This window comes from Pelodiscus sinensis, chromosome 1 (genome assembly GCF_052426305.1).
Source record: "Pelodiscus sinensis isolate ZL-2025 chromosome 1, ASM5242630v1, whole genome shotgun sequence".
Lineage (NCBI taxonomy): Eukaryota > Metazoa > Chordata > Testudines > Trionychidae > Pelodiscus > Pelodiscus sinensis.
The window spans coordinates 327,895,217-327,913,745 of NC_143052.1; the positions used below are offsets into that span (position 1 = coordinate 327,895,217).

Sequence of the window (18,529 nt, forward strand, 5' to 3'; positions counted from 1 at the left end):
GGCTCTTGTATGGCCTTGCTCATGTAATTTACATTACCCTGTGAGTTTCTGCACGCTACAGTGAAACAAGCTGGTGCACCTAGAAATAAAAGGGGTGGCAACCTCAACAGAGATTTATCTCTGGAGGTTCTCCAAGGGGAGTTGCATTAAAGGGTGACTGAATCTAGGGCTTAGATGGGGTGGAGAGCAGAGTTAGAGATATGTCAGGACATTACTCTCCTGATAGTCCGTTTCCCTGCCACTGTGATGTATTTCCTCCCAGACAAAGGAACTGGCACAAACTCTACCCTGATCTAATTCCACTGAAGTCAGCAGAGTTCCACCAGGGATGAGTGTGGCCCAGTTCTAAAGTGGCAATGGTGGAATAGTGCATAGTAGAGGAGCCGCATTGCTGGCTCCTCTGTAGAACAGCCAATTAGATGCTCATTTCCTGGCTGAGTTACAGCATAGCTCTGTATAGTAGTTTCCCTTCTCATTGCCGCCCTCAGCCAATTGCATCTTAAATCAATACTAGAGGCTCACAGGGTGTGAGCTGTGGAAGAAGCCTGTCGCATATGTGAGTGCTTTGTGTGCAGCCACCAGACCAACCTCAGGCTCCGGCCGAGACAAAGAGAGCGAGAGAACTGGTTTAGTCAGAGCATGCAACTAGCTGAACTGGGTCTGCCCTAAGACCAGTGGCAGCAACCTAGGAGAAGAATGAAAGCAGCCTGATAGCTCCGAGCCAGGCAGACCCTTACAGTCTGTCATGCTGGCCCAGATACCCTGGGTTTGCTTTTCTCTCTAATGAGGTCTCTACAGGGCTGCAGAAGACAAGACATCATACTGGGGATTGTGACCCTCTGCCTGACTGCTGGGTGGGCTCTGCAGAGTAAGTGTCCTGAATGAATTTAATCTGTTTGCTTTGTGCTCTCCCCAACTTCTCCCTTTCCCTCACCTTCCCTTCTTTTTCCCACTTCCTTTTACTTGTCCCATTCTCTTTCTTTTCCCCTTTCCTCCTTCCCTTTACCCCTCTCTCCTTTCTCTCTGTCTCTGCCAATCTTTGCTTCTGGTCACTCTCAGCCCTTTGAGCTGTGTATAAACAGCACAGTTCCTAAATCCTTGAGAGTAGGGGAATGCCTGTGTTGTGGCATATACACCTCCAGACTTGGATGCCACACAGTGGACATGTCTACACTGCAATTAAATGCTGCAGGTAGCCCATGCCAGCTGATTAAGGCTCATGGCACCCAGGTTAAGGGGATGTTTAATTGTAGTGTTGGCATTTCAACTGAGGCTGGGCTCTGGGACCCCACAATGGGTGAGGGCAGCTTGAGGAGTAAGTCTACACCATGCTTGTCCTTAGAAAAGTAGCCAAGGCTGTTCTGACAGCACTTTTCATTCACACGACTGGAGTTTGTGTGTTGTGGGGAATGATATCTACTTTGCTGCTCTTTGCCCAGATGGAGAGAGCACATGCATACAGTAGTGACCCAGCAACACTGGAAACAGGTGTGATTCCCCCCTCTCCAAGCCCCGCACTAAGAAAGGGAAGGCATCTACTAATCCTATTTTCCCTTTATTTTTAAATAAAAGAGAGGCAACAGGAACATTTAGTGCAAACAAACCAAGGCTCAGAGCTAAATTGAGAAATATGACAGTTATCCAAAAGCTAAAATGAGACTTAAAAACACCCTGGGTACATTAAAGAGAGTCATCCGAGCTCATCCCGGATGCAGTACAGTCAGTGAAAATAAATCAGGGGCTGAAAGTGCATATGCCACAACACAGGTATGTATTTTAATTTGGTGTTTCCTGTGTTACTTCCAGTGAGGGGATTAATAGAAGCAGCCAGGATAAACAGAGAGAACATTCAAATTGTAGTTAGGAGTGTCTGCCTCTGACAATGACTAGCTGTGAAACTCTGGGCACTTCACTTAACAGTCCTTTAATTTGCACATTTGTAAAGGTTAAATGTAGCCATAAGCCCTTTGGTAATATTACTAATGGTCAATAACATTTCAAAAGGTTTTTCCTGCACAATGTCCAGATATATGCTCTCATAGCTGCCAGCTTTTCTATAAACTCTTAGTCTTCAGTATGCTGTAAATTTATGTAGCCATGTTATAGTCCAATATATGGTATATTAGTTTCAAGTTTGAATTTCTGCAGATTGAATAATTTGTAGTCCTGCATTTGTAGCTGCAGGAGATAGAGATCCTTTTATACGAACAATGGTGTCTTACTATCAGCTCAATCTATTCTTACTAATGTATTGGAGGGATTTTTAATTATTCTCTGCAGCTCAGCTCATGTACTCACAGAATCATCTTGCAGTCATTCACCAGAAAATGGATTAGGGTGTAATGTTTGCTTTTGAGGCTGTAGCAATTCTGTTTGGATTGGGCAGGTTCAAGAGTTCCAAGCTGATTGCATGTTACAATATATTTATATGTTTACTTTTCAGATTGCCAGACTGACTAGGTATATTAGACAAAGATTTTAAAATGTTTGCAATTAATTTTATGGCAGAAAATTCAGTCAAAAAATGCATTCTATGAAAGGAGTATATTTACCTTGCAATTACCTTGTTTGGAAGCATACCATGCGTTTATCGAAGCAAATGCCTTTAAAAAGTAAGGTAAAAGGAAAACATTTGCCATGCACCACAACACATAGACTAAAATGCAGCAATAGAAAATTGATCTTTTAACCACTCTTTTCATGGCACCTAATCTTTTATGGGTAAAAAGTGAAATTGACCCATGTGTAAAGGGGCCTATGAGGAAGGCCTATGTGAGGAGAGCCTTGTATACCCAGAGCAAATGTACATTGTAACACTGCCTTTGTGGTTTTCCCAGTTTACATTGTAACACCGGAAATTCTTGATGATTCCAGATCAAATGTGTTCAGTAAACAAATTCAAAACTGGACCTTTAGCCTTAGCATTGATCTTACAAACCTGTGATCTGAGAATTAAACTGTTTTTAGCATTTTCCACATCACCACCAGTAATAATGATTCCACAGGCAAACACAAGATTGATAGGCCTTGCAGGCATAGCTGAGAGTGGAGGTTGCTGGCAGTTGAACCCATTTATTTTCTTATGTTGGGAGGGGAAATGGAATGTTAAAAGTACATTTTTTCAATTGAGAATTTTATTCTTCTTGTATTTGCTTTTGCTTTGTGATCTCTCCACAAAGCTCCAAACACAGTCCTAAATACAGTTGGGCTACATCTACACTGCAGACTTCTTGCACAGGAAGGCCATTCTTGCACAAAAACTTGCGGAGCGTCTACACTGAACACGCATTCTTGCGCAGATAAATGTACAGTAAAGCAAGAAGGCAAGAGCTCTTGCGCAAGAAGGCAGTGTGGACGGGCAACAGGTTTCTTCCGCAAGAAACCACTATGGCTAAAATTGCCATCAGAGCTTTCTTGTGCAAGAGAGCATCCACATTGCCATGGATGCTTGTGCGCAAAAACACATCTCTTGTGCAAAAGCACATGGCAATGTGGACATGCTCTTGCGTGATAATTTTTGTGCAGAAACTCTTGTGAAAAACAGCTGTAGCACAAGAAAACTGCAGTGTAGACGTAACCTCAGTCTTTTCTGTGGAGGTCATTTACATTCACTGAAAGGTACCTTTATGCTGCCCTACTGGCATAAAGTGGCTCTCGTGTAGCTAGGGTTGGGATTTCAGTGTTTTCAAGGGTGTAAATATTTGCACATTTGTATTTTTTTCAACTGAGCATAGCAAAAAGGGCCATGAAAAGGATTTAAAGGAGAGGTGGTCACCGAGAGTTCCTCCGGAAAAGATGTTCTAGTAACAACACAAAACTTATGATTTATTCTTCCCGGTGTTTTGGGTCAATAACTGAGGATTTCAGTCTCCACACATCCTTCACCAGCACTGTTTTTACTATTATTTGCATACCAAATGTCTAATTTTCATATTACAGCTGTTTCATCCAAATGTGCTTGCAAAAAAAAGTGCATGCACAATTACTGTGCTTACCCATATAAATCTGGTATTTGTACGTTCAATGGGCCTATTTGATTATAGCTGGGCAAGGTGTGTGCACAACTTCCTGATTTGATCCCACAATCCTGGCAACTGTGTGCGCTTTTGGATTCACCACTGTCATTGAAAATCAAGCCCTAAACCTCTATGCAAATTAGACATAATTACCTGTGAATTATAAGTCTGATAAATAATTGGCTGCCTTTATGTAGTTTATATATTGCTGTTATCTCAAATTATTCATTACACTTTATAATAGTAATGTATAAACAATTTGATAGTAGTGCTTCTGTAGACCTGAAAACATTGTGGGTCACTTGCTAAGTAAGTGTGCACTTAAACCCACAACCATACTTGCTCTTTTGGCCCATGCAATTAACTTACACAGCAAGTTACCCCAGCAATGATAAGTCATTTTTCTATTAAATGCAAGGTTTTAGAGTAAAACCTGTGAAATAATTGTAATTGCCTGTGAAATATGAATGATGTGTATTTATTTGTATTGTTCTATGGCATGAAGTAAATGGTCCAGTTTCATACAATTATATTTATCATAGAATCATAGAATGTTAGGACTGGAAGGGACCTCGAGAGGTCATCGAGTCCACCCCCCCGCCCTCAAGGCAAGCTCCGTCTACACCATCCCTGACAGATGTCTATCTAACCTGTTCTTAAATATCTCCAGAGAGGAGATTCCACCACCTCCCTTGGCAATTTATTCCAATATTTGACCACCCTGACAGTTAGGAATTTTTTTCCTAATGTCCAATCTAAACCTCCCCTGCTGCACTTTAAGCCCATTACTCCTTGTCCTGTCCTCAGAAACCAAGAGGAACAAATTTTCGCCTTCCTCCTTGTGACACCCTTTTAGATATTTGAAAACCGCTATCATGTCCCCCCTTAATCTTCTTTTTTCCAAACTATGGAAAAAATTTATGTTCAGTGTACGTGATCATACTAGTTATACCACTTGGTAGAATTGGCATATCAGAAAGACAAAAAATGGGTGTCTGATATTTGTAATTGGGACAGGACTTTGGAAATTTCAAGAGTGACATTCAGATTTTTAGTTTCAAGAGCCTAGCAAGTATGCTGTAATATGTTCACATTGTAAGGTACTGACTTTCAGTAGAGTGGGGAGGGCTAATGTTGCCCACAGAGCGTGTGGTGTATAGCTATTGGGCTAGTATCCCTTTAATTATCTGGTGAGCATTATTGTGGCTCTTATTGTTGTCTGTGTTTCAGAAGCCACCACAGTCCTGTCAGTACAGCAGTATGTATATGTAGCTATGCTTTGCATGTTTGATATATTTAAAAAGCACAGTAAGTTAAACCCCTAGTGCCCATGGGGTTCCTTCCTATAAATTATTGGTAAAGAGTAGGAGACATAACAGAGTGGATAAGGGACTTGCCATTATGATAAATGGGTGCTTGCTGTTAAACTCCTTTGGTAGAGTTGAGTGTTTGGGAGCTGAAGAAACAGAGTTTTAATTCAAGGTGAGTAAGTAATTGTGTCAGTTTAAAAAGCTTTTTCTTGGAATCTCCTGGGTTTCATTATTCTTGTGTGTATTTCTCTGTATCTACAGATAGGTACTTCTAAGTGCTGCAGACAGGTGATAGTTGCTGTTTTAACTTTGCAGTTTCAGCCAAAGAATATTTTATTCTTCACTTTTTTCAAACTTTATTAATACAAAGCTGTCCATCCAATGCTCCAGACAAATGTGCAATGCTTAACAATTACACAATAATGAACAGGAGCAATGAAGAGAAAAGTAAGTCTCAGGCAAAGCAGGAAATTGAATGTGGTCTTCTACATGGCAAGTGAGTGCCGCAACCCTAGGCTATTTGTGGGGGATGTGGATATGAATCACCTCGCTCTCTTTCCAATGCAAAATAGGATTTTTATTTTTGAAATGTCACAGGATGGGAAAACTTTTTCCTTCTCCACTTTAGTCAGTGTCTCTTTGTAAGTGATCATAGTCTGACTGTACTAATGGAGTCAGAACTACATTCTGACAGCATCCTCTTGATTTGCCGTTGCACAAAGAACAGACACCAATGTCACAATGAAACTATTTTCAATTCACAGAAATTTCCCCATATTATCATTTATAAAGAACAACTGTAGGAAAGTACTTTTCAGCAGTCTGTGGAACGCTGCTAGGAGATCTGCAAAGCCTGTTTGGTACAAGACAAGATGTTTGGCATCTATCTGCCCTTGGTGGGGGCATGTCCTGTTCACTGCAACCCAGTCCAGGTCCACTTTAGGACTTCCATAAGATTTTTTTTAATCTCAACCATCAGTTGGTTTACTTAATATTTTCTTGATATTACTTTGCATATAAACAGAGGCCAGCTATGAGAGAGGAAGCATGGCCTGATGGTTATGGCACCAGCTTGAGACATGGGAGTCTCTGATTCAGCTCCCTGCCCCACCAGTGGCTTCCTATCTGAATTGTTTAGTTTCTTAGTTCCCCATCTGTACAATGGGGATATTAGCACTGCACTTCTTCCCAGAGATGTGGTGAGGATAAATGCATTAACGCTTATGAAGTGCTCAGCTTCCTTAGTGATGGGGCCCATGTACGAACCACAGATAGCTACCTCAAGGGTTGAATGGGAGGGCTATGAAAGGTGGCATCCCCAAGTGATGTCTCTAACTCAGAAAGTGTCCCACTGTGTGAAAAAGATTCAAAGCCATGGCTCTGCAGGGTATATTTTATGTATGATGACAGTACGTATATTAAATAACTGATGGCACAACACACAGATGTTGGGATCAAAGCTCACTTTGCTAGGGAATATATAAGAGCCACACCCATTCTGTCTTTTGTGTTCTCTACCGATGCATTCAGTTTTATTACAGCTGGAGTTAAGAGACAGATTTGCAATGTTTCCTAGCAAATGCTGTACGTGGGCATGACATTCCTGTGGAAATATGTTTCACATCTGCAAGAATTCTAAGATAATCCAACATTAAATAGAGTTAATATCATTAATCATGCTGAATTCTTTCACTTTTCTCCTGTAAATAAAGCACATTGCTGTAGGACTTTAATTGCAAACATTTCTTCTTGTAAGTATTACTAGCAGGTCCGGGTTAAAGGATTTTGAGGCCATTGCACTATGGAAATTGTATTTACATGGCAATTGCCTGTCTAGGCAAAACTGCAGTGTGCTGCTCATCTCCTTCTGTTCCCTAGAACACAGGTTCTCAACTAAGGGGGTGCACCCCGCTAGGGGCAGCCTTTGACTTTCTGGTGGAGTGTGGCAAGCCTTCTGATAGCTTGGCAGCTATGAAAGAAGTGAAAGGTCCCAGTGCCAGGTCCCAGCGTCACTCATGGGTTTGGCCTGATCACATCGCCATTATGACAGGCAGCAGGGCCAACTCAGAATGAGAGGTATTGCATGTGGGGTCACAGCACCACTCAGGTGTTGGGGGGTGGATGTGCCATGGTCAGTGGCCCCTATGGAAAGAGATCTGTGCAAGGCCACTGAGTGTACATTGGTCAATCTAGGCCTGAATCCTGGCACATTTTTAAAATGTAGGCCCAGATTCTGAACAGTGACTTGTAATTTGGGGTGATCTGAGACAATTCAGCTTAGCTGCAAGGGAAGATAAGTACACAGGTGTCTTGGATAGTTTTTAAAATCTCAGTCTCTATCTGTTTACTCATTTGGGCTCTGCCATGTCAACCAAAGTTTGTTACTCCTAACAGAGGGACAAATCCTGGCCCCACTGAAGCTAATGAGAGCTAGGGTTGTCATATTTCAGGTTCCCAAAAATGAGGACACGTGGGAGGAGGGTGGGGGAAGAAAGCTGGGAGTGTACAGTCAGCAGTGCAGGAAGGTACCAGTGATGGGGGTACTTACTGGAGGTGGGGGGAAGTGTTGCTCCCTGTCATGGTGGCAGGGCAGCTGGCACAAGCCCAGGATGCAGTAAAAGCTATCAGTTAGCGACACCGTGTGGGACCCCCTTCCCAGGGGTGGTAACTGGAAGGTTAGATCCGCCATTGTGGCTTGCCGGAGAATGGACCAATCAGTTGTGGATGCATGGGAAGGCCCAATCAGGCAGTGAACCAATCATGGCTCTCTCTGATGTGCAGCTAATCTACTCTGCAGAAAATCCAGATACCGCTTATTTGAAAACCACTCCAGAACTGAGAGAGCATGCTCAAAAAAGGCTTTGCCCGGAAACCAAGACATATAGTCACTCTGAATGGAGGTCACACACACATACTGCCCTGGCAGAGCTGGCTGGGCACTCCCCAGACTGCTGTGTTTGTGGCCTACTTTCCTGGGCATTCTGTTTTGCAAGTTGCCTGAGTTGAACAGAATCCAGGCATTGCTCCTTACTGGGGTCTTTAGGTACACTACCTGGGTGCAGATCACCTGTCTAGCACCCCCTCCTGAGAGCTGAGACCACCCAGTCTCACTGCTTAGCCCTTTGACTAATGCTGATCCCTCCAGGTCCCCGGTAATTTAAGCCACACTCCTGTTGCGTGTGTTCTCTGGTTACCCAGGTGTATAGTTTAATTCTTCAGGACATGTCCTGGGAGAGGCATAAGGATCTTGTGCAAAACAGGGGAGTTGTGCAAAAAAAAAAAAAAGTCCACACTGCTTCTTTTTGCGCAAAAACCTCTTGCACAAAAAGAAATGGCCCCAGAGCCACCAGGCTCTCAGCTCCTTGGCCAGCACCGGGGCTGCTGGGGCTCCTCTCCCCCAAGGCTGCCAGACACCACTGCCCCAGAGCTGCCGGGGCTTTCCTGCTCTGGGGCCACCAGGGCTCAGCTATCTCAGGGCCATTGGGGCTCAACTGTTCTGGGGCCACCAGAGCTCCATGGCCAACCATGGGCTTCTTCCCTGGGCCACTGGAGCTCCGTGGCCAGCCCCAGGTCTTCTGGCACTCCATGGCCCTGAGGCTGCAAGGGCGCCATTTCAGAGGAAGGGGGGGCAGCAGCCATGTGCTCCGGGACGCGGCTTGCTTTTCATCCCATTCCCTGGACGCTGAAGGAGTGAGGGGCGGGGGTGTGCTTGCATTCTGTGCATTCCTCTCACACCTGGCTGGTGAAGGGCGCTGCCAGCCAGGTGTGAGAGAAATGCACGTACTTCCCCCCACTCCCGTAGGCTGTGTCTACACTGGCCACTTATTCCGGAAAATCAGCCGCTTTTCCCAAATAACTTGCCAGCTGTCTACACTGGCCCCTTGAATTTTCAGAAAAGCACTGACGATCTACTGTAAAATCATCAGTGCTTTTCTGGAAAAACTATGCTGCTCCCATTCAGGCAAAAGTCCTTTTCCGGAAAACTTTTCCGGAAAAGGGCCAGTGTAGACAGCACAGATTTCTTTTCCGCAAAAAAGCCCCGATTGCGAAAATGACGATCAGGGCTTTTTTGCGGAAAAGCGTGTCTACATTGGCACGGACGCTTTTCCGGAAAAAGTGCTTTTCCTGAAAAGCATCCTGCCAATGTAGACGCGCTTTTTCTGGAAATACTTATAACAGAAAACTGTTCCATTTTAAGCATTTCTGGAAAAGGGTGCCAGTGTAGACGTAGCCTTAGTGTCCGGGGAATGGGATGAAAAGTAAGCTGTGTCCTGGAGCGCATGGCTGCTGCACTCACTACCCTCCCGAAATGGCACCCTGGAGAGGCTGCCCCAGGCTCTGGACTCTGTTGCTACAAGCCGGGGCTCTCTTGTCCAGCAACATCCGTGGTCCTGACAGACCACGGATGTTGCTGGACCAGAGAGTCTTAGACCAGAGAGGCTCAACCTGTAGATGGTTAAAATACATGAAATGAGTTCCTAATTTTACTTTCTCATGTCAGCGTTTGCTGTAGTTGCCACTGGGATGTGATTTGATCATGATTGATAGGAGAAATGCCACTGTAATAACAGATGGAAGGAGAGGTGATGCATGAAAATTTCTGAATTAAGGTGTGATGTACACTCTGAAAATCCCAAGAAGTCCTGCTATAGCTGATTCTGTGTTTATGGAGAGGAAGGGTGGGTCAGTGTTAGCCTGTGACACTTGGGACACTCGGGTCCAATTTCCTCCTCTACCCCAGGCTTTCTTTGTGACCTTGGGTAAGTCACTTAGTTTTTCAATGCCCCATCTGTAAAGTGGAATAATTTCACTTCCTTACCTCACCAGGATGTTTTGAGAAAACTACCATAATGGGGCCTTGTTAGTACCTAAGATAGATAAACTGAAAACAAACCAGGAAACAAAAACAACAGCTACTCTGTCCATACTTTTAAATGCAGTCGGACAATATTTAAAAATGTATATATTGAAAGGCAAGATTCCTAAAAGCTAATAGCGACTTTGGCTTGCCAACTCGAGACACCTTTCTGCCTGGGATCCAGCTTTGAGGATGCTGAGTGAGCATCCATACTTAGGCCACACAAAGGTGTCCCCAGTTGAGCATTCAGAGATTGAAGTACACAAAGTCGCTAGTCAGTTAGGAAAATCTGTACCTCTGTTCCTTGTACCATAAAGAAAAAAAAATGCTACTGTGTAAGCCTGGCATTAGCCTAAAATCTGATCTGTTCCTATCAATTAGCCATTGTTATGCTGATCACTCTAAGGTAGGAACTGCCATCGCTGTAAGTCAGGTTCACTGTATAACTGCATCAACACTCACTGCCAACCCTCATTTGTTTTGCAGCACAACAAGGAGTGTCTTTACTTGTCCCACAACCCAATATAAACGCCTCAGTGACACAAAATATTCTCCTCTCTGTTGAATATTCTTGCAAAGGGATAGCCACCGTTGAGTGGAAGCATGTGTCCAGCTGGGGCACCAACAAAATTGTGGAGTGGAAACCAGGGAGTTATACTAACATATCCAGAAGTTACAAAGAGCGAGTGAATACTTATGAAAACGGCTCTATACAGCTTCTGAATGTAGGCGTGAGAGACGCTGGTTATTATGTTGTCACCATAACGGAAGACTTGGGAACCAATGTCTACGGCACCATTATATTAAGTGTTTATGGTATGAACTAGTCAGTAGTTATTTTATTCTACCATTGAAATGTACATGTGCGCTCATGACCAACTTCATCATGTTATGTTTTTCCCCCCTCAGAGATTATCTATGAAGACTTACATTTTGTAGCTGTCTTCTTTGCATTTCTCACTGCTGTGTCTGCAGTTTTAGTGTGCTTCATGTGGTTCTGTAATAAATCTGTGCATCTATTCCAGAATAAGAGACACAAGCTTACAGGTAACTTTCTGTGCATGGACATCATCATGGAAGGTGGTTTCCATGCCTAAATTAAGAACATTGGTCCACTTGTGATTTGGTCCTGGGAGGTGCTGACTTCAATGAGAGTTATTGATCCTCAAGATCAAGCCTCTGCTATAGACCTATTAAAATTGCTAGCTTTTGTTAAAAAGTCCTACTTATAATTAGAAAGCACTGGGAAATGTATTATAGGGAACAACTCTGAATTGGTGGGGAGACCATCAGGCAACCTCCTGGATGTACTGGCTGGGTAACAGCCAAGATGATATGTTACTGGCTTATGCTACAGAGAATAAGCTTTCTTCTTTATCCAGATCCTTTCCAACCCTTCACAAGTTTCAGGCTCTCAACCATCTTCCTTCTCAATACAGACTTTCCAGTAGCTTCTTCCTGTTGGTAAAAAGTCTGTATTTTTGCTTGACAGGACACAATTTAAACCTTTCTATTGTGACCAAGCAGGAAAAAAAATAAAACTTTTACCAGACAAGTGTAATCCAGAGGCACTGAGACCATTGACAAAGTACAGTGAAGGCTGCTCTGCAGCCTTCATTGAGAGCCAGTTGATGTTTAGCTCATGCAATAAAGGAACATGGCTTTAGCCCCTAACGTCAGAGGTTTAGTCCCTCCTGTGGACTCCATTGGCTTTACATAGGTAAAGATCACTTAAGTATCTCAGGCTGTGTAAACTAAATCATCTTTTCTAAAAAACTCTGCTGAAGACAATGAGTTGTCAAGGGGATGAATTTGGGGTTCAGTAGGTCTTTTCCCTCTCTTACTTATATGCCTGTAAGACCCCCAAAAAGTTTTCATGAATACATGGCATAATATTTCTGTGACTTCTGTTACAGATGTAAACATTTTCAGAGTGGGCACTGATTATACATTGCACAGCTTTCCCTAAGAGAACATTTACTCAGCCTTTTAGTGGAGGGTCATTTTGTACAAGACATAGTTCATGGGCACAGATGCAGACAGTAGGATATTCGACGCAACAACAAAACAGAGTCTATTGTACTAGATCCAGCTAATGATCCATCAGCTTCAGTAACCCCAAGGGCATTGTCTAACTCAGGGGCACACAAGTATAACGGGCTTTGCCGGAAGACGCAATGCAAATGAAATGAGGATTAGCATTTTCTTGCATTTAATTTGCATAATCTCTTCCAATTCATTTTTGCACAAAAACAAGCAGTGTGGACGTTTAAATTTTGTGCAAAAAACCCTTTTTGTGCAAGATCCTTAAACCTCCCCGGGACATGAATAGGCGCTGCAATGACTGTGCTTGGGGTGGAGGCAGTGTGTCGTCTCCCCTTCCCCTGGCATGTGGCCCTAGCACTTACCAAGATCTTGGTGTGGTCTCCCAATCTAAAATTATTGCCCACCCCTGCTCTAAATAGAGCACAGTGCTGAGAGTTCCCTCATTTTCCCCATCAAAGCATTTGCAATCTTCTGCTATTTTTGCTGGGAGTCCTGAATTCAGAAATTTGCTCAGAGAAGGTCTCCACCTCGGAAACTCACCAGTGTGATGTTCCACCAGAATCAGGGTTTTGTGAACTTCAGAGAAAAGTGCAACCTTTCTCTGTCTGGCCAACTTGGGAATGAATGCTGGTGTCCAGTCAGTCACAACAGCTTACTGGTCTTCTCTTTGAAGTAACTGGTATCACTTATGTTTTAAATATGGTGAAGGACAATGTATGTGGTTAACTGAAATATTTTTAAATACCTTTACTAAATTTTTAAAAACCATTTACAACCCCCCCCCCCCCAGTGTCATCATATCTGAGCAAGTTTGTACTAATGTCAAAAGGTTGAAAGGGGCTCTGATACTAAAATTAGGTGAATTGTTAATTTTGGAATGTTGGTCTTTAATTGATTTTCAGATCAATAACTTTATCTTTTTATTTGCAGCAAGAACAGCTGAGGAGATTGAATTGCAAACCATTGAGTGTTAGCCAAAAACTGTTTAATACCAAATAACATTTCTACCTCAAGAGAAAATAATGGTAAAGGCAAGGGAGGGAACCAACAAAAGGTAAAGTTTTTATACAATCTTTTTTAACATGACTGAAAGAGAAACTTTCTGACTTTCCAATAAGACAAACGTCAACTGAAGAGGGAATCAGAACAGTCCCTATGAAGGCTCCTGGAAGTCTGAAGATTTCAGTTCTAACATTTACGCTGGACAAGGTCAAAGTGTACAGAATGCTTACTATGTTAAGCATGAGGACTATTTATAGGCTCTATAATAAGATCGATAGCCTGCATCACTGTCTTTCAAAAAAGAACCAAACCAGCCATATTATTTTGGCTACATAATTATGGTTAATACAAAGAGGACATGATCAGGGTCTTAACAGACACTTCTGTTTTGCTAACGAGGACCCATCTAGTGCAAGTTTCCCATCAAAAAAAGGCAGCAGACCAGACAGCAACGTTGTTCAATTATACATTACTGTATTTATTATTCATTTTTTAAATATAAAGGACAATATACCATAATACTGCACGTTATACTGCTATCTTCAGAAAAAAAATTGCTGAAGCTTCTGAAGATTATTATACTTCATCATGAGACAGAAAAGTGAATGGGAGACAATGACCAGGAGGTTGAAATTCACTCCGGGTCTTTGATTGTTTACATTGTTCCATGATATTAATGTAACTTAACATTTTTACTGTAAATTAAACAATGAACAATGCAAAGGTACAGAAGATGACAGTCAATAAATAGACTGTGTTTAGAACAGTCAGAAAATGTAAAGATTCTGGGGTGGGGGTGTGGGTGGGGGTTATCGAAAAGTGACCTAGACCTTAATTAAATGAATTAACGAATTCTGGTCTGTATCTGCGTGCTGCACTTAAGGTTACTTTCAGTCCTCTGGGTGGAATAATGTTGGCTTTTTGAAACAGAAAGCATTACAGTTTGTTTATTTAACAAAGTTTAAAAGCATTAAGCTCTAAATTATCTGTTTTTTGTAAAAAGAGAAGAATACTATGAAATAAACCTTGAAAATTAGACACACTGGATCAATTTGTATCTGAAGTGACATCTATAATATTAAATACTTTTCTGATCCTTATTATCATAGGAACAAAGCGCCGCATGTTCTTTAATGTATTTATCCGCACAACACTCCTGTGAGGTTGGGAAGCGCTATCACTGCCATTTTATGGATTGAAAAATCAGTGGAAAAAAGGCGCTTTTGAAAATCCCAGGGGGCACCGATCAGTTTCGAAAATCACCTATATACCTTTATAAATCAGGCCTTAAGTAACTTGCCCAAGATCACATAGGAGGGTTGTGGTAGAAATAGGATTTTAGCCCAGCATTTGAAAGAACTAGATTCATGTTCTAACCACTATACAATCTTTTCTTTTATGTTTGCTTTTATCTTAATATAACTCCCAAAAGAATGTTATAAGTTTCAGGGGAGTGGCTGTGGTCTGCAGAAATGGTACCTGAAACATGTGAAAGAATGCATTCAAAAATGTAGCCTGCTAAGCAACTTAGAAAGAAAAAGTCATTTTGTAACATTATATAGTCCTGTCACCTAGGTTCCCAATTTTCCCAACCAGATGGACTGGACACTATTGCCAAACTGTTTGGTCAGGAAAGTTGGCAACGCTACACTCCCTAAATCCAGACTTGTCCTTATGCTGTGTGACAGACCTTCAAGCAGCCCCCTAGTGTAATAGAAAGATTGCAGAAGATTCAGGACGTGGGAATTTTCTCTCTCAGTGTTAAATCAACATGCCAGCATAGTTCTCCTCCCCACTTCATGCTACTTGACATGCCAATTTTGAGATGAACTTTAAGTCTACCCACATGCAGCCATGAAAAATTGCATGGCATTTTCTGTTACCACAGGAAAGGGAGAGGGTAGCTTCACTGTTCTAATCACATGCTAATTCAGATATGGTTAATTGCATTTTAACTGCTGCCTGAAGTTTCAACTGGACTTAGTATTCATCACTTGCTGTTGTGCTTCACTGCATTTCACTAATGAATAATGTGATTCCTAATTTTCCTGAGAGCAGTAATGTCGCACCTTATTATCTATAAAGCAAGAGCCACAGAAGACAATCACTACTGAAGCTTTCACTATTTGTTACTTTAAGGACCTATTTCACAAATATATTCGCATAATCCATAGGGGGAAAAAATCACAAGCTCAACAAAATACAAAATGTACATGCATGATATAACTGCTCTACATTTCCGTGTTGATGACATTCCCAAGGCCCCTTCTAAGTAGAGAAGACCAAACCAGGAATAGTTAGAAACTGGACTGCAAATTGTAACCAACAAGAAAGTAACGGTGCCATAAAAGGAAAATACAGATAAACTTGATTCAACTACCTGTGTATGGCAGATTATATTGCATTAATTTCTTCACTGACAACCACTGAGTACATGCCATCTTCAGGGGGCATCATTTCCCTTCTCTGCTACAGGAAAGTGTATGAATGTGGACATGCACTTATTACATCAGAGATCTCCTGAAAATGAGAAACATGCCAGAAATTTATTCTTTCAGACAATATCATACATTGGGAAACTCTGTAACTCAGAGGCCACAAATGGCCCAAAAAAGAATTGAATTTTGGTATGTTTGTATAGCATCCTTCCTCAAAAAGTGCTTTACAGTGACTATGTATACATACAATATAATATTGATACTGTTACAGGGCACAGAACAAGCTACAGTTTTTGTTGTGCAAACATTTTGATTATTTTTGTGGCTTTATCCTTAATGATTTAAGCCAGGGGTTCTCAAACTTTGTCATACCGTGACCCCGCTCTAAGTTGCTGCAACCTCACTCTAAGTTGCTTGCAATCCCCCAGAGGGGTCAAGACCCACAGTTTGAGAAATGCGGATTTAAGCCTTTAATGTGAAACTGACCACTTCAGGCAATCGAAGTGCGTATAGTACTGATGCTGGACATGAGCAAACAAAACTTAAGGGACTTGCATTAGGATACAGGAAATACCAAAATATCATCTCATTGACTGATACTTGCTCCCTAAACAATTTCAAGAAATATTCAACAAATGAATATATGTACAGTAATGCACTATCAAAGGCTATTTAGCATCTGTATCTTTGAGTTACTTCCTCTTAGCATTTTTTAGTATTGTATTTAAATAGGACAATCTGAAGATTTAAAATGCATTATAACAGCATGAAAATGTCTCACTATTTATGATAGTTACTTTTTGCATTTCTTTCAGTTTGATTAATGAAATATTGATTTCATGTCTCTCTCCTCAACTATTCAATTTTGCTTACAGGTGCTAGCCGTCCACTTCCAGATACTAATGCATTAGCTGGATATTGCAACAGGCGAGTTCCAAACAGCAGAGGAATATTTAAAAAATAATTGCAGTAGTTTATAAAGACAGTAGCATATTTACTGTTACCTTACAAGAAATCTACATTTTAATCCAAATTTAACCTGTATCTTCCTTTATGGAGAGACTCTTTTGTTTTATAAATTTTTTTTTAGTAAACAAAAGTGATTTTATTAGATACAAAAAGTAAAATTTAAGTGGTTGCAAGTGATAAATTACTAAGCAAAATAAAAACAACACACACTAGGTGAGCTTAATACATTAAGAAACTTGTTACATGCAATATCTTACCCTAATAGTAGTTCTAATTAATCTTTTCTCACAAGCTAAGCAGCTTCTAGCTTGGGCACAATCCTACTCCCTCTTGTTTTTAATGTTCCCAGGAGTGATCTGGGTGGTAAGCCAAGAGTATCTTGGACTACGTCTAGATTGGCGTGATTTTCCACAATGCTTTTAATGGAAAAGTTTTTCCGTTAAAAGCATTTGCGGAAAAGAGCATCTAGATTGGCACAGACGCTTTTGCGCAAAAGCGTCCCTGCCAATCTAGACGCAGTTTTGCACAAGAAAGCCCCGATTGCCATTTTTACCATCGGGGCTTTTTTGTGCAAAACAGTACTGAGCTGTCTACACTGGCCCAAAAAGCATTTGCGCAAGAGGGCTTTTTCCTGAACGGGAGCAGCATAGTATTTGCGGAAGAACACTGACAATCTTACATCAGATCATCAGTGTTCTTGCGCAAATTCAAGTGGCCAGTGTAGACAGCTGGCAAGTTTTTCCACAAAAGCAACTACTTTTGCGGAAAAACTTGCCAGTCTAGACACAGCCTTGGTGTCTGGCAACTGCCAACCCCCTATTATTTGATTCCCTGCCTATAAATAGATTTTGCCCTAGACAGAAATCCTTTGGCTATGTCTATGCTGCTCTCACTTTGCACAAAAAATATGCAAATGAGGCAAAGCATGGAATATTGCCACACCTCATTTGCATAATTAATGAGGCTCCGTTTTTGCGCAAGAGGCTTTTGCGCAAAAAGGAGCCATGTAGACAGAGCCTTCGCCTCATTTTGCATATTTTTGGCGCAAAAAACCTCTTTTGTGCAAGTCATTCTTTTGCATTTTTTCCAGGCAGAATGGCTCTTGCACAAGAAGAGGGGTTTTGCGCAAAAAGATACGCAAATGAGGAAAAGGCTCCATCTACACGGCTCCTTTTTGCGCAAGCCTCTTGTGCCAAAAAAGAGCCTAATTAATTATGCAAATGAGGCACAGCGATATTCCACACATCGCCTCACTTGCTTATTATTTGCACAAAATGGGGGCAGTGTAGACATAGCCATCATATTTAGTTTCAATCCTTTCTCTTCTCATAGAAAAGTGTGGCATCCAACATGGGTCCCAGCATCAGGAGACCTGACCACATGTCTTGGCAGGCCCGACCACAGTCCAGGCTTACAGGAAGAACAAGGCTATTCACAGATCATTGCCAGGAGTACCAGGCCATTAAGTTCATTAAGTGCCACTAATGGCCTTCATTAAACACATCTAGATACATAAAATGTATACAGGTTGGGCCTCCCTAATCCAGCACCCTCAGGATCTGACCAGTCCTAGAAGAGGGATTTTTGACAGGCTAGAGAAGGTCATTTCTGGCCCCCCAGCCACCACCCACCCCAGCTCTGGTCCAGCCCCACCCCACTCCCAGCAGTCCTGCCATCGGGTTCCCAGCACTGCTCCGGCCAGCCTCATTGCCCTGCCTGCCCGCAGGGCTTCCAGCCACCAGCCCTCCATTAGCAGGGCTTCCAATCACTAGCCTTCCAGCCACTAGGTCCTAGAACATCCGTGGTTCTGCCAGATCACGAAAGGTGCCAGACCAGAGAGTCCCAGTTAAGAGAGGTTCAATATGTTATTCATATTTCTTAAGTGCAGGA

The 18,529-nt window shown here is 42.1% G+C and overlaps 1 protein-coding gene across 1 annotated transcript; it reads left to right on the forward strand.

Moving 5' to 3' along the window:
- Window positions 1-231: 231 nt before the first annotated feature.
- On the forward strand, window positions 232-14,123 carry VSTM5 (V-set and transmembrane domain containing 5). Its single transcript, XM_089775756.1, has 3 exons — window positions 232-868; window positions 10,671-11,231; window positions 13,161-14,123. The coding sequence occupies exons 1-2, from the start codon at window positions 784-786 to the stop codon at window positions 11,009-11,011; spliced, it is 426 nt and encodes a 141-aa protein (XP_089631882.1). The 5' UTR covers window positions 232-783; the 3' UTR covers window positions 11,012-11,231; window positions 13,161-14,123.
- The last annotated feature ends 4,406 nt before the right edge of the window (window positions 14,124-18,529 follow it).

Coding starts and splice junctions, on each gene's coding strand:
- VSTM5 (XM_089775756.1), top strand. CDS start 784: ATGAGGTCTCTACAGGGCTGCAGAAGACAAGACATCATACTGGGGATT. Junction 869..10,670: donor TGCTGGGTGGGCTCTGCAGA/GTAAGTGTCCTG, acceptor TTTGTTTTGCAG/CACAACAAGGAGTGTCTTTA.